Consider the following 16,364-nt stretch of genomic DNA (forward strand, 5'->3'; position numbering starts at 1 on the left):
CTTTGCCTTTTAAAACATAGGTGTCGACCCAAAGGAAGTTATACAGTGAAACTTTGAGATGGATCCATTCAATGTGATCTCCCTAGGAGTAGTTGAATTGCTTCTTGTGTCCATATTGATTAATGTGAAACAACAGAATCAAGTTCTTCTCAATCATAAACAAACATAAAACTTCCTCAAATGTTTTCTTTTCATTATCCTGTAACTTTATTTCATTCAAAGGCAATAGTTCTTGTTTTTGGTCTTCCATTGGTATCTTTATATCAAAGTATGCTAGCTCCAGGTTAGTGTGTCTTGCCTCGCTTTCTATCTCTAGGACCCCAGTTCGAATCCCAACGGAGGCTGATATGTAGATTAGGTTTTCAGTCCCTACCTGACTGCGTGGGTTTTCCCTGGAATAATTCTCTGCGGTTTTTCCCCACATCTAAAGCTGAAATGTCTTTATTGTCTTCTCTCCTCTCATTTGGCTCTAATTTATTTGGCAATATTTATTTGGCAATTCACATAAAAGAGCTAATAAGAAGGGCTAAGAAGATGCTAGAAGCGCTAATAAGAGTGCTGAGAAATCCAAATCTAATTTCAAAGTACATTGACATTGTTTATACAGCCAGAATTAATGAACGCATCCCAAGTAAAGTACAAACATTTATCTCATCCTTAAAAGGATCATTTCATCTCAGTGGATAAAACCGACTGAATTTGCATTGATCTGCATGAATAAGACCATTCCTCAATGCATTCTAACCAACCCTATGACAACAGGTTAATACATACACAGTCCAACAAACCTTGGGGACCATTAAGTGTAGAACAGCGTCTCTGTAAAATCCAAGATCGATACAAGCTTTTTGGAGGTTGTTTGTCCCGGAAACGATGTGCCGGTCGTTTGTGGAACGATCGGTTTCATCTTTGTGAGCAGGAGGAAAATACAAGGAATGGATTACTTTTGGCTTGAGGGATGGTTGGTGTGCATGACGGAGCTACATGTTTGGGGTTATAGTTTTAAAGTTGCATGGCCAGATTTGGCCATTGAAAGGAGTTTATTTTGTGTAAAATATTTGCTAGAAACGGAGTTTAAAAATGAATAATACAAAACAAGCTTCCACATGCCACGGAAATTGCATAAAATACATTTTAACATTCAAACAAACTTGTTGGCCTACTTGTCTTTGACAATATTGACTTGGCCGACAATACCCTAAATAAAATCTTACAACATAATTGAAGCTTTAAATAAGTTATTTAGGTCAATTCTGCAACAACAAAAATGGTCTAGCATCTTTAAATCAGACAGCCAAGATGAATTCCAATTTATTAACAACACACATTGTAACTAATTATATTGCAGCCTGAAATGGACAGTGTGAACATTGATAAGACGGTCAACTCCGTGGCACATGACCAACAGAATTTCATATGAAAATAGAGTATTAACTGAGATCTTTGTATTTTAAATTGTATTTGTTTCTTACCAACTATAAATAAGGTGTATACATAAGTGTGCATGGTACAATGCACTGTCCAAATGATAAGTCGTGAAATTGCATTGTTTGGGGAACTTACATTGTTGTATCTTGTCATGGTTGGATTGCTGAATCAGTATGGCAAAACGCATCTAACAGCCCGGTATCCATATAGGCCCAATTACGTACAATTGATAATGTAAGAAAAATACAAAAAATACATACTTAAGTATTCCTCATGTAATTTTGCATTTGAATGTGTATAGTGTATTGTTCCATGGTTGTACATTTGACTGATTATCTGTTTGTGATTTATTGTGCTTAGCAGTAGTTTAAACTAGGTTACTTGACATTGCACTTGCCCCCTAAATCATAACATCGTTAATCAGTTTCCGAGTTTGATTTGACCACCCATTAGTGTGTATATTACAACTGGAGATGCACTGACTGTTTATTTGTCTTTTCTCTTTCGTCTCTCGTAGAAATTGCCAAGGATTATCTTCATCGGATTGGCAACTTCCAAGTGATATCAGGTATCATCTCACCAGTACATGATGCTTATGGAAAGAAGGTACAGATATAAAAGGAAATTTTGATTTCGCATCAGAAAGAATGAGCTTACTTGCTTCCTCTGATTTTTCTGTTTAAAAGCAAAAATAACTGCTGAGAAGCTTTAAAAAGACGATAGCTTATCACAGCCTATAAAATGATATGTTTGTGGTAACTTGTTTGGTAACTTTTTTATGGCAAGGAATATTGTTGTTCATGATTGGCTGTTTTTTGTGAATCTAACGATAAACTTTTGAAGGCAGGACAAACCTTGCATTATATGACATGGCTATAGTTTTCCCATGGTGTCATCAGCTGTGTTTTCTAAAATGCGCAGACACAGGGAATCTCCAAAAATGGTACAATCAAGATTTATTGTGGTAGTGATGATAGTTATTAGGTCAATCAGTGAGCATGTTCTGTTGGGTTTTGATAGATTTAGAAAGCTTCTTAGTAAGAAAAGAAAGGACTCGGGGGGGGGGGGGGAATAGGTTTCTATTGAAAACATACTGTAGGGAGAATCAACAAAAACCTTCTCAAAAAGTTTTGTTATTTGAAATTTAAATCTGTGTGTTGAAAATGAAGCAATCTGACAGCATGCTTGTCTGGTCTCTAGGCTATAATAACACAAGGAATTTTTTATTGGATTCTTTGGCCGTTTGGTTTCTAAAATCATCTCAATTAATTTGTTACCCTCTCATTAATTAAGCAAGAAAGCACAAAGCAACATGCGCCCCCACACTAACTTCAAAAATAAAACGTGAAGAATGAAGACGCCTTAGTGTCTCCGTCTCTCAAAGCAAGGTTTGTAAAGTTCAATGTATGGCCTTCTACAAAACCGGAACACACGAGGCAAACGAGGCTGAAATCTATACCTCTTCCTCTACCCTGAAATATCTGCTTGACCGCAGCTGGCTCGGACCAAATGACAGTCAGTAGGGCATAACTGATAATGCACAAATATTCATGGCAGGCGTTTAAAGATTTATTAATTTGCACGGTTGTTTACTCCTCCAGGCAGGAATGAAGGCAGATAGTATGCACTACTATTTTGGCACCCATGTCTTGAAAACACAACATTTTGATAGTTTATAAAAGGCTAGCGTCTTCAGCTTTACTTGAAAATTGAAGCTTCTCAGATAAATTGTTGGGATGTACCAGTTGTCTGTATTATAATCATCTGTTGCAAGTCCTGCAAAATTTACAAACTTGAATTAATTACTGACTTCAGAACCTCTGAACCTCTTAATTACTGACTTCATACCACTATTAAGATTCAATATAGCAGATATTAGCTACAACATTGAAAATATGAATTTATTATTGTTTATTTATTTGGCCATGACAAATATTACAAAGAACATTAAAGAAAAAGTTAGAAAAACAAGTAAATTAAAAGTATGTAAACAATTTAAAGAGGATCTGGGAAAACATTTTTACAGCCTCTCCCTAAAAACAGGTTCATCTGGTAAGCTCTTTATATTCACCAACTAACACAGCCAAAATAACTAACTCTATAATAATACCCAAGCACAGACATTTTTACCCCCAAAAGTGTTGTACATATTATATACAACTCAGTCACAAATAGAAACATTACATTATTCTGTATTCAACAGTTAGTGGAATGTACTGAATTTGACATTGTCATCTACTAATGTACCATGGTTTTCAGATCAGCTGTTGATAAGGTCTTCTTACAGATGCCTAAATTCCTTATTGGCAAATGTTTTGGTGCGTTGGCGTTTAATGTTCTATGACTAGAGTTGTGCGTGTTGTATAAATCTTTCAGCTCAGTTCATATCAGGATTGAATGTACATGATACATTCATTATGTACTATAACATTCCTCAGCCTCTAGATTTCTCTTGCCATGTTGTAACTGTTATCAATGAATCTCATTGAATCTCAGGCTGTGTGTTGACCTTGCTATCCCGTTGTTACTTAACTCTCTTCCTTAATAGAATGCTTTACTCTGCATCTTGTTTTCATTGCTTCACAGTCAATGCTAATTGCTTCTAATATTATATACTGAATGCAATTACCAACAGATCTTCTTAACTTGAATCTGTACAAATATTGAACGTATCCTCGCTATATAAAGTCTATCAAATTGTAAGGTGTAGGTTACCAAATAAATATGTACTGGAAAAACAGTCCAGGCTTTGTTTGCTTGATGTTAATCTGATTTTCTATACTGAAAATCCTGTTTTAATTTGAGTTTGGTTTTTATTGCCTATTTATCCCGGACAAATAATGAAAGACTCATGACACAAAGTATTTGTTGTTCGCTGTCTAGCACGGACAGGGTCAAAATTTATTTCTCTCAATTTTACTCTTTTGTTGAACAGAAAACATTTCAACAATGAAAGGAGTCAGCCAACTCAAAAGGTTTACAACCGAGTGGACAAAATGCCACTACACACAATTCTTTTCCTCCAGTGAAGTGATAACACTTGAGGACCTTCCTGATGTCTACCGGGAATCCAAGAACAATTCAATTCAAATAAGTTCGCCGCGGACTTACAAAACATTGCATCCCAATAAACGGCTTTGGAAGTGTCTACTCCAAAGCACTGACTCCACCACACGGTGTCTATTACCGGTGAAGCCAAAGGGACCTGGCAATAAAAACAAGCATGCACATGAGATTTAATGGCTGACACCTTAATTCTTGTCTCTTGTTATAAGTACACAAGTATACATAGTACATCACCTGCTCTTTGAAATATACATGTACTGTAAAAAAAAAAAAATCACACAAAGATTGACAAGTTAAATTTGAAGGTTTGCATGGTGTGGGAAATCAGTAAACGTTAGAATAGTAAACTTGCAGGTACACCCATGTGTAATAGTCTTGATGTTTCAATCAGCAGTATAGCCTACTCTGCTCACATTTAGGAGAATGCTGCAAGACCACACTGGCCCAAGCTCTTTTCTTCAGCTCCAACAATCCTTCCAAATGAGATTTGTACACATGGCTGTAGCTACAAGTTGACTATTTTATAGTTACTTCTCAAGAAGATTGACCATGACATTCAGGGTATTTCATGGAAGGCAAGAGACATGTACATTACATGTACATGTTGCACTTCATACAGGAACATTTACATTTTAAAATGTGTGCAAGGTTTAAGTCGTGCCCCGTTTATGTATATCTAAAGTTTATAAAAAATGAGCAGTTTTCTTCCCTTGAGTGTGTACAAATTGTGTCTGCAGGAAATCCATGCTCTTTGGCTCAACAATGATAATTACTGATACATTTAATAACTTAACTATAATTACATAAGCAAAAAATATTGGTCTTCAAGCTTGCCCTGGACTCGTTCTCTTTCTCAAGGTGTACATAGTGGTACTGGTGAGCCTGCTTATCACAAATCCTCTTGCATTTTCACACTTCAGAATTTGTTATTCATAAATCTGAAAAGAGGGCAACATGGAGACAAACCTTCAACAAAACTTGCCTTGGAAAGCCCCTTTTGGTAATGACTCAAAACAAATATTACCATAAAAAGTTACTTGGTAACGAGTAATGGAGAGCTGTTGATATAATAGAAATTGTAGAAAACGACTCCCTCTGAAGTAACATAGTTTTCGTGAAAGAGTTAATTCCTTACTGTTAAGTCTTTTTCAGGCATCTGAAAGCAGGCAAATTTGTGCACCAAGGTTGTCTTTGCTTTCAGTATTTTGCAGATGACCAAATTTGAGCAAAACTTTTCACAGATTTGTAATTTTATGCATCGTTGAGATACTGAGAGGTGAGAATACTGGCCTTTAAGTTACCAAAGGTGTCCAGTGCCTTTAAGTGACTGCAACTCAAAACTACAGTACATTTACAATGAACAATTACTTAAAAGCAGTGGACACTATTGGTAATTACTAAAAATAATTATTAGCATAAAACCTTACTTGGAAACGAGTAATGGGGAGCTGTTGATAGTATAAAACATTGTGAGAAACAAATCCCGCGGAAGTGACGTAGTTTTCGAGAAAGAAGTAATTTTCCACAAATTTGATTTAGAGACCTCAGATTTAGAACTTAAGGTCTCGAAATCAAGCATCTGAAAGCACACAACTTCGTGTGACAAGGGTGTTTTTTCTTTCATTATTATCTCGCAACTTCAATGACCGATTGAGCTCAAATTTTCACAGGTTTGTTATGTTATGCATATGTTGAGATACACCAAGTGAGAAGACTGATCTTTGACAATTACCAATAGTGTCCAGTGTCTTTAATACTAGGTATAAATGTTTGCTCCGCAAAACCTATTTATGTCTAACTTTATGTTATAACATCATGTAGCAGTTTATTAAAAATTTGTAATTTTGAGCTCAGGTGGATGTCTATTGAGAACCGTCTGCCGGTGAGACTTCATCAAAGTCTTTATTCCCGTCTTGAATAGTGTTCACACTTTTTGTAATTGACTGCATTTCAAATTAATGAAAGCCGCCACCTGTACATTGTATTTGACTTACTTGTTTTGTGGAATGTGTTGAACGCATGCACATGTAGTTCTGGGTTGGAATAAAGAAGGACCAGGGTGTGAAATTAATTGTAAAATACAGGAAACTGGGATGTTTTTTCCCCTGTTTTCCTGCCTGGGACAGTCTCAAAGTTTACTGTGAAATTGTTGGTTCATGAATCATGTACGCACAATGTAAATGTGAGCGCTTTGAATGCACTGGTTAGTATAGTGTTTTAACGCTATACAAAGTGTGGATATGAGAGCAAACAAGAGAAGTCCACATAATGTAGGGACTTGAAACTATGTGGAATTACACACGTCCACATAGTGTTATTTACAGAGCTGAAGAACAGGATTTTGGGAACAGAACAAAGGAATGTCTGCACAGTGACTGCATCAAAGAGCTGTGTGTGTTCTTGTAGTTCCTACATGTTTGCAATAAACTGAAATTTGTGCTTATTTTCTTTAAAACTACCCATCTTATCAGTTCTTATAGCACTTTGTTATGGGCACCTCTAAGGGTTTGTTATGTTTCAATACAGGTATGCTATAGTTTATTTTATATTTAGACTTATAGCACCATGTAGGGTTCTGGGGGTGTTACATGTGTACACCGCAATCTGCTGCCATTCATGCTAGAAACACCAGGGCAAACCTTTGGATCTGTTTCACAACACAAAGAACTAACAGGTTTACATCCCACTCACTGTCTCACAGGATGAATCAATAATGGTCAAGTGTCTTGGGACACAGGTGTCAAGACTGGGACTCGAACCCACACTCTGTCGATCATAAACACCTGAGCTTGAGACCATTGAGCGAGACCACTGGGCTACGACACGCGTCCGTAATGTGATAATTAATTATTGTTTTTCTATAACAAGTATCTAAAGCTGAACCACTTTGATTGTTTTTGTATTGTTTCAGGGTCTTGTTTCCGCTAAGCATAGATTAGAGATGTGCAGTCAAGCTTTGAAGACATCTGATTGGATCAAACTAAATTCATGGGAAACTGAACAAGAAGGGTGGACAGAAACAGCAAAGGTTAGTATTAAATGTCCTCTCTAAAATCAGACGAGTCTCGCACGTATTCAAACATTTGTGGGACAACTTTGGTTCCACCCACTTTGCTTTAATAATAATTATAACATTAATAATAATAATTTGGGTTGCTAATCGTCCTTACTCGCAGCTAAGAGCTGAATTGCGAAGGACGCGGCTACAACGTGTTCGAGAAGCAGGCAAGCAAGGGCGCATTCAGCTACCAGCCACATCAACCCATTATGACCAAGATCGAAAGTGTTTGATTTTTTTCTGAGGGAGGAAAACCGGATTGTCTGGAAAACCCTCGTGGCACAGCAGAGAACCAACGCACAACTCAACTCACATATGGCCCCGACCGGGAATCGAACCGGGGTCACCTTGGTGAGAGGCGAGCGCTTTACGCACAAGCCAACCGTGCCACCCTAATGGATGATGGAAAGAAACTTGTGCATGTTAATGGGTCCCAATGTTCAAATACGTGCTGGACTTGCACAAGTCTGTTATATATTATTTTATTAGATCTATCGAGCCCTACAGCAACTTCTATGGTGGGTGTGGATCCCTATCATTGATCCATCGAGCAGTGCACTGTGAGGAACATACATTGTCCAATACAGCGATGTAGATGGTGGCAGGTTGTTGAAAACTTGAATGGGATTTTAAAATTATGGTTTTGTAGGATGGCGTAGTCATTAATACTCTGATTGATCAATGTATGAAGAGGCAGAATTTACATGTAGTGTTTATCGCTGGTTTTGACTTTATCTGGGTTGTACTCAATTACAGACTGTAATATGTTCAAATATATATTCAAATTTAACTGACTAGAGTGGCTACATGAAACCCAAACATCCCTCTGGCTGACACTTAACTCCCTTATAGTGAAGCCGTAACATGCCTTCATACATGGGTATACACCAGACCTTGCACTTCAGCTCTATAAAAAGAAGCGGGTCGGTCTAGTAAACTGTGCTTTTGATTTGCCTGAAAGAAATTTTAGTAACTTGGATTTTAAATTTATTCAATGTTATTCGCTTTCAGATATCAAAATTTGATTTAAAGGTCAAATAAACTAAAATTCACTCACTTAACGAATCAAAACTTTTAAGCGTGTTTTCTAAAAACACCATAATAACATTTTATATTGGTACCATGATATATTTTTTTATTTGCTCATTAAATTTTTAGCAAGACTTGTGTTTACTAGTCCAAAGCAGTTTTCATTCAATATGTATAAATTAGGCTATAGTGTGGCCCATTTTCATTGAGCTGCAGGGGGGAAATGTTTAGCAAATTCCATTACTAAGAAAAAATGAGAGGGGCACCATTCGCAACAATGTAAACATGTAAATGGCTGTTACCTGATTGATTCTTCCAAGCAAAATTTTCTGCGCTTAGCAAGTTTTAATGTTAACAATTTAGTGTTATGAAATTTGGCCCAGAGCAGGCTCGTGATAAAATATGTTTTGCTAACTACATACATGGAGGTACATTATGTAAGCATAGAAGATAGGTTTCCAGTCTGTGGTTCCTTATATGCACAAGTATTGTAGCTTTTGCCACCATGTACATTGTCAATGTGCAGGGCACCCTCACCAACTGTCCCATAATGAACAATTCTTTAGGCTCATTTGAAAACCAAGAGTGATTTCTTAAATCTACGTACAGCTTCATTATTGCATTAGTTCATTTGTGGTAATTTAATCATCGTCTCAGATTGCATAATTCAATTTAGTAGCCCACGCTAACGGATCTTTTGTTACCACAATGACGCTTATGAAAGGTCACCACTATTTTCTTGTTGTTTTTTCCCCTCCTTATTTCGTCTTCTTTATAAAATACTACAATAATTGAGTGAGAATTGAGTCTGGTCTATCAAGGATGATAGAATTAGACATTGGAGGTCATAATTCTTAGGAAATAATTGCATTTAGAGAGTCTTGACAATGTGTACAAAAAAATCAATCCAATTAGTCTAGATAATTGACTAATAGAAGACTTGGGTTGTCTAATGTGGGAATCTTGTTATGCTGTGCACTGCGGGACATTGCAGTAAACCTAATGAAATGCTAAACCATTAAGCACTAAGAGGTTGGAGGTTTAAAAAAACTTGAACTATAATATAAATTTAAAACCAGAAAGTACACAAGGTTAGATAAGATGATGGCACATCTACAAATAGCTACTGGATATACATTATTGTGTTTTTACATTGTACTTTTTACCAATTTCAGTCCTCTGTATTTTATACATGTAAGTATCAAATTAGCATTTAATAACTTTAAGACCAATTGAATTACAGAAGTCATTATACAAATATACTTGGTGGGTAGTTGTATCCTTTTACTAAATTAACTGCAGAAATATGTACAGATCAATACAATTAAAAGCTGTTGAAGAAGAGTTAGGTCCTAATTTAAAAATAAAGTGCATGTACTGTGCATTAAAATAGTGTATTATCGTGACTATATGAGAAAGAACAAAGTGTAATAAGGAATTAAGTGTATGTTTCAAGCTGTTTCTTAAATTCTTGATATTTTTTACAATATTCTTACATTGCTTTAAAGAGACAGTGGCCAGACTTCCTTGATAGATGTGCTATTAAGATAAAGTTTCAGTATTAAAATCGTGAATTACTTGCAGTCCAAACTTGATGCTGGGATGATCTTACTGAACAGACTTACAGAAAAAATTCTCAAAAGAAATCCTTTGCCTAACTTCAACAAGCAGGGAACTGTCCTGTAGAAGTTCTTTGCAATTTGTTTTCGATGACCAGCAAATTTGTGTGCTTTTAAAAGCATCTCATAAGAAAATTTTAATTGAAATCCACCCCTACACAGCAATGAAAACAAATTAAGAAATCAAAGATTAACGAGTGTATAGTTACAAACAACACTCAAGATGCCATCTATGAACTTGTTTATGTGTGGGTAACAGGTCTTGAAGCAGCAAGTGATATTATAAACACCCCCTCCCCTCCATCCAGAAGCATAAGTCGGAAAAGATTGTCAGCCACAATTTAATTTAAAACTGACCCCTAACTGACAAAACGATGGCGGCACCACACATCAACGTGTGACAAGCCTGGCTGCTGGAGTTGGTTTTCTTCTTTGAGGATTGTTCAATCGATACCAGGAGCGACGTCTAAACCTGATGGTGTTTTCATTCTCTCCCTGCGCCACACTCTCCTCGCGCTGATGAAATTGCTGAAGGGGTCTTGCGGGAGGGTACTCTCTTCGATTATGTTGATCATGTTGTAGTTTTTAAAATTGGATACGTGTCGGCCGTAGGGGAAGGGGAGCTGTTCATATCCTGTGCCTGAGATTCAGTGAATATTATTTTTATTTTATCAAATGAATGCCTCGGTGTATGCCGTCTTTATACATTGTACATGCTGGTAATGGCTAGAGAATGTGGGGTGGGTTAGTTGGCACCTGTGCGATTTGCAGTATCTGATAATATTGAATAACGTTACAAATATTGTGTTTCGATAACTGCCCTTTTGGTCTTCATTTTAGTTATTGAAAGTTATGAAACATGGCAGATAAGATGTACAATTGACTGACTTAATAAGCTCACCATTTTGTTAAACGTTGTTCTCTTAGTCTCTTACACCTGTTTCATACATGCTGAACCAAATTCTGAATTAGTATGCAAAAAGTTTGACATCTGAAACAGTGCTGGAGTGACTGGATGCGCTAGAAGTTGAAAGATCGACTGTCACAGTCGTTTGGAACGATTGTTTCAGACATCGATCTTGTCATGAACTGAACCTAATGTAAATATTACATGTATGTTAAGTTCGCCTGCCTGAAACCAAAATTTATTGTTGTCGACCTAGAGTCGCTCCTAATTTATTTGGTTCAGCGTGACTCTGCCGTGCCTGTCTGAAACGGGTGTTACTTTTTCTGGCACATTGTTCAAAACAGACCAATTACCAGTTTTAAATTGTTAGCCTCTGTAGTTTTACCATCTCTGTTTTCTGCCCACCTCCCTTCTCTCTGCAGACACTGAGACACTTCCGAGATGAAGCGAATTCAGACACATTTAAGGTACCAAACCAGGCATTCACATCACCCGTCTCATGTACAACTATCCCTGTAAGACCGGCTCGTAAGAGGAGGAGAAGCAACAAAAACCAGGATATGAACAGTGGTAAGAAAATGGCATTTTCATTTGAAATGGTAATTCTTGCCACAACTTGGGCTTGCCCTTTGCTTGTCTTTGCAAACAAAAACTTTATCAAATGAATTGTAATAAACAAACCAATATTTGTGTCTTTCTTTTAAGGTTATAAACAGATTTATTCTTTCCAATCCACAAGGTTTAGATACTCATCTTGTTGGCTTGTCAGAGGATTTTACAGAAAATTGAACATTGTAACATTGATGCGCAAAGTAGACATGTACGATTACATCTACATGTTTAGATGAGTGAGGATGGGTACAGTTGCTGTTGACTTTTACAAGCCCCTGTAAACTTGCATTGTTAGAATACGACAGGCATCCTGGGATTCTTTCAAACGGTTCGGTTGATACAATGTACATACTACGTACATGTTATGTGGACTTAATATATGTTAATTTTGCATCGTATAAAGATTAACATCTATTCAATCATTGCAGTACCTGCTGCTTAAAGTAGGATTCAAACCACCTCTAAGCCACTGGGCTCGTTCGATGGACTAGTGGTTGACATCTGATCCAGAATGGCAAATGTCTTGGGTTCAAATCCCACTCGCGTGATAATGCACATGCATTTTGTTCATAGGACTCTGGAAAGTACTGAGTATACACCTACATTGGTGTAAGAGAAACAAAAACCAAAATAATGTTTTGTGGACTTGTTGCTTTGGTAGAAAATTTAAATGCGTTGTGCGTTGTTAAAGGCAGTGGACACTATTGGTAATTACTCAAAATAATTATTAGCATAAAACCTTACTTGGTAACGAGTAATGGGGAGAGGTTGATAGTATAAGACATTGTGAGAAACCGCTCCCTCTGAAGTGACGTAGTTTTTGAGAAAGAAGTAATTTTCCACGAATTTGATTTTGAAACCTCAGATTTAGAAGTTGAGGTCTCGAAATCAAGCATCTGAAAGCACACAACTTCGTGTGACAAGGGTGTTTTGACAATTACCAATAGTGTCCAGTGCCTTTAAGGGTGTATCAGATACACCCTTTCTCTACACTAAAATTTGGTAGCGACAACAGGACAATGTTCTACTTTGCAGAGTATTTGTATTTATATTAGCCGCGATCTCATCAGCACTGTGGATAGATGAACAACAGGAAACATAGCTTACCTCACCCTGATTACCTACACTATGCCAAACTACACAGTGATTATACCACTGATACCTGACTGATTGCTATACTCATCACTATAAGAGCTCTCTCCACAAGTTGTCAGTCCAGCTATTTGGGTTATATTTATGTCAGTCATCAGCAACGTTTACATGGTCTGTGGATGTACACGTATCTGATTTCACAGTTTATTACGCACCACTGGCACTCAACAAACAAGAATATAAATTCACGTCAGGAGATGAACTTTTGAAATATTGACAATCCACACAACAACATCACTCACAAACAAGAATATAAATTCTTGCTGGAGGATGAATTTGTGAATTACTGGAAATCCACAGGCATGAAATGTTTCCTACTTTAGTCCGTTTTCCCTTTTTTGGTGGTGGGGGGGGGGGAGGGGGGTTCTTGGAAAAATTTGATTTTTTTTAATAGCCTGAAATGTCTATTAAAGCCTTCACCATGTAGGTCAGTCCTTACAAGTACTCAATAAAATATTCCTACTTTTTTTCCAAGGATCCAATATCATGCATGACTCCATTGACCTATGATGCATTTCTATAAATAAGAAGGCCCATATACAGGAATGTTACTGATTTCAATGTGTTTGATGCTTGACGTCTGCCTGTGTCTGGACCCCAAAGATCTGCCCACATCTTACATGTTTTACTACCCCAAGAAACCAACACATAAACTTGGTATAATTGAATCAAAAAGACAAAATCAGTTTTAAAGATCCAAGCAAAATAAAAAAAATCATTATTCATGCTTATAATTTGGTTTGTTTGATACAAAGCAATAAATGAATAACCACATTTTTGTTTTAAATGACAATTCCAATTTTTGCCATTCAAATCATTGATAAGGTAAAAATGATTAAAATGGCATCAGAGGTGTATATAAGTTGTTACCCTCACGCTGATGTGTGATAAGCAAGCCTAGAATTGTAGTGAATATGTAAGAACTGATCCCAAACCCAGCCTTCAATTCTCCCTGTCCTACCTCAACAGGGATGCTCCTAGACCTTGTAAACCAACATCCTAAGTGTTTGGTTTGCAATCATGCTGAAACTCTTTGCTGTGACATGGTTGTTGTTTTTAAGGAATCGATCAGAGCACTAGTTGTCCTGCCATCATTGCATCTCTGTCATCCATGGGGGTGTTTTTGTTTTGGTTTTTTTTGCTTGGAGGAAGTACATTTCACATAAGTCAGCAAGTCTTAATCAAAACAGAACACCCGTTGAGACATTTCTCACTTTTAACATATTGCCTGCTGTATTAATACATGATTTTTAAATGCATTAAGAGGAAGTGGAACAATTATTATTCCAAGTGTGATGAATAGACTGCAGTTAAAAATTTCCTGACTTGTTCAAGCAGTCATTGTATTTTTTCCTACATTAAAGACAATGGACACTATTGGTAATATTGTCAAAGACCAGTCTTCTCACTTGGTGTATCTCAACAAATGCATAAAATAACAACCCTGTGAAAATTTGAGCTCGATTGGTCGTCGGAGTTGTGAGATAACTACATGTATGAAAGAAAAAACACCCTTGTCACACAAAGTTGTGTGCTTTAAGATGGTTGATTTCGAGACCTCAAATTCTAAATCTGAGGTCTCAAAAATCAAATTCATGTAAAATTACTTCTTTCTCAATTTTAAACTACTTCACTTCAGAGGAAGCCGTTTCTCACAATGTTTGTTACTATCAACCTCTCCCCATTACTCGTTACCAAGTGAGGTTTTATGCTAATAATTATTTTGAGTAATTACCAATAGTGTCCACTGCCTTTAAGTCTGATTTCCAATTTTGTTTTTCCCTTAGAAAAATATGGGAAAATGTGATTAAATAGCTTGAAAGATATTAAACCCTCAGTGAAATGTTCCAACTTTTTTTGCCAAAGACTGAATATCGTGCTTGTTTAAATGAAAATTCTGACTATTAAGGGACGGACACTAGCAATACTATCATTGATTCCTAGCAGGAATTCAAAACAGGTAATATTTGATGACTTTCTCCAACCATCCCAACATCCCATCAGCAACCTTCTAAAGCTGTCCAGCCTCGTCAGCTCCTGGGTTGTAAGAAAAAACGCCCCGAGACATAAAAAAACTACGGGCTGCGGTTTAAAAGCAAATTAGTCGAGCGACGGAAGTGAGGGAATGGTTGTTGACTAAACTCAGGGTAGCAGGGACTCCGGACTCCCGTCTGGTGCCTGATGACATTTTGATCTTAAACTCATCGCTGATGTTTAAGAAAAGATTCCCCCATGGTACTGATGTGGATCGTAGAACACTGGTAAGATCCGGAGGCGGTTCAGCAGCAGCGTTAATCTGATTAGAATTAGGAGTGGGAATTAATTCAGTTCATCAAAGAGGGTTTTTTCTGTGAAATTGCTGGGAGTAGATTGGTTGTTTTCATTAGGGAATGTATCAAAATGATTCCATTGGGTAGAAAACAAAATGAGTTTACAAATCCGAGATAACAATTAGCAGTGGGTGAATATGATGGTGGGGTGGTTGTTTTCATTAGGGAATATATATAAAAAAATCCACCGGGTAGAAAACATAGAGAAACAAGATGAGTTTACAAATCCTAGATAAAAACAAATTATGTGGAATTAGCAGTTGTTTGGTTGTGTTTATTTTTTTTGGTTTTTATTTTTGTTGTTTTTATTTTGGTTGTAAACTTCCTCTTGGCACAAACATATAACTTCTGAATTAATTGACTTGATGTGATCAAAATAAGAGGAAAAGTATGAATCGATGGACAAAATCTGCAATAACAAAGATATCCATTGAACTAAATACAAAGGACCTCACAAGGGAAGGTGTATGTTTGGTAATCACTCTTATAATTATTGGTAATAAACACCTTTGGGTAGAAGCGCACAGTAGCATTCAATAGTATAAAGAATTTTGAGAAAGATTGCACGGTGTACTTGTAAAAATACCTCCAATTTTTTAATCTGAGGTAACACTTTTAGAGATTATTCCTCTTCTCAAAAGCGCGATCACCTTTATAAATTAATTCTGCACAGGTTAGTTTTATCATGTAAATCTACATTTATGTTGGATTTAAACAACCGAACTGTTCCAAAAACCAAAGGTGTGCTTTTTTCTTCAAAAATTGTATTTTACTCCCAAGTACCAGATAATTATTCAAGTAAACATAACTAATTAATGACGTGTTATACTAATGAGATTGTCCTTTCATCGTAGCTGGCCTTGATTCCTATCATGCATACAGATTGGTCAAGTTACTAATGGTAGCATTATTCATAAGCACTCATTGCTCACTAAACAAATATAACACTTGAACGCCCATGGACTATATTATCTCATATACAATTTGAAAAACAGCATCTCAAATTAAACCAATTCCTGTGACTAAAATGACTGAGATTTCAAACAGTCTGCTGTGATGGCTGTAGTAACAGCATCTCTGGTTATTGTTTTAAGGCGTTAACCAATTGGTGGCTTCGGCTATGGCTAGATCACCACATCATCATGCAATTTGTGTGTAGTTGT

At 36.6% G+C, this 16,364-nt stretch overlaps 1 protein-coding gene across 1 annotated transcript in view; it reads left to right on the forward strand.

The window, feature by feature from the left end:
- The window catches only part of LOC117295130 (nicotinamide/nicotinic acid mononucleotide adenylyltransferase 1-like), a 46,284-nt gene that overhangs the window by 13,174 nt on the left and 16,746 nt on the right, over window positions 1-16,364 (forward strand). The window contains exons 3-5 of the mRNA XM_033777694.1: window positions 1,946-2,034; window positions 7,406-7,522; window positions 11,530-11,677. Coding sequence (XP_033633585.1) covers window positions 1,946-2,034; window positions 7,406-7,522; window positions 11,530-11,677 — 354 coding nt within the window. The remainder of the gene's footprint in view (window positions 1-1,945; window positions 2,035-7,405; window positions 7,523-11,529; window positions 11,678-16,364) is intronic.

The sequence above is a fragment of the Asterias rubens genome, chromosome 9 (assembly GCF_902459465.1).
Source record: "Asterias rubens chromosome 9, eAstRub1.3, whole genome shotgun sequence".
Lineage (NCBI taxonomy): Eukaryota > Metazoa > Echinodermata > Asteroidea > Forcipulatida > Asteriidae > Asterias > Asterias rubens.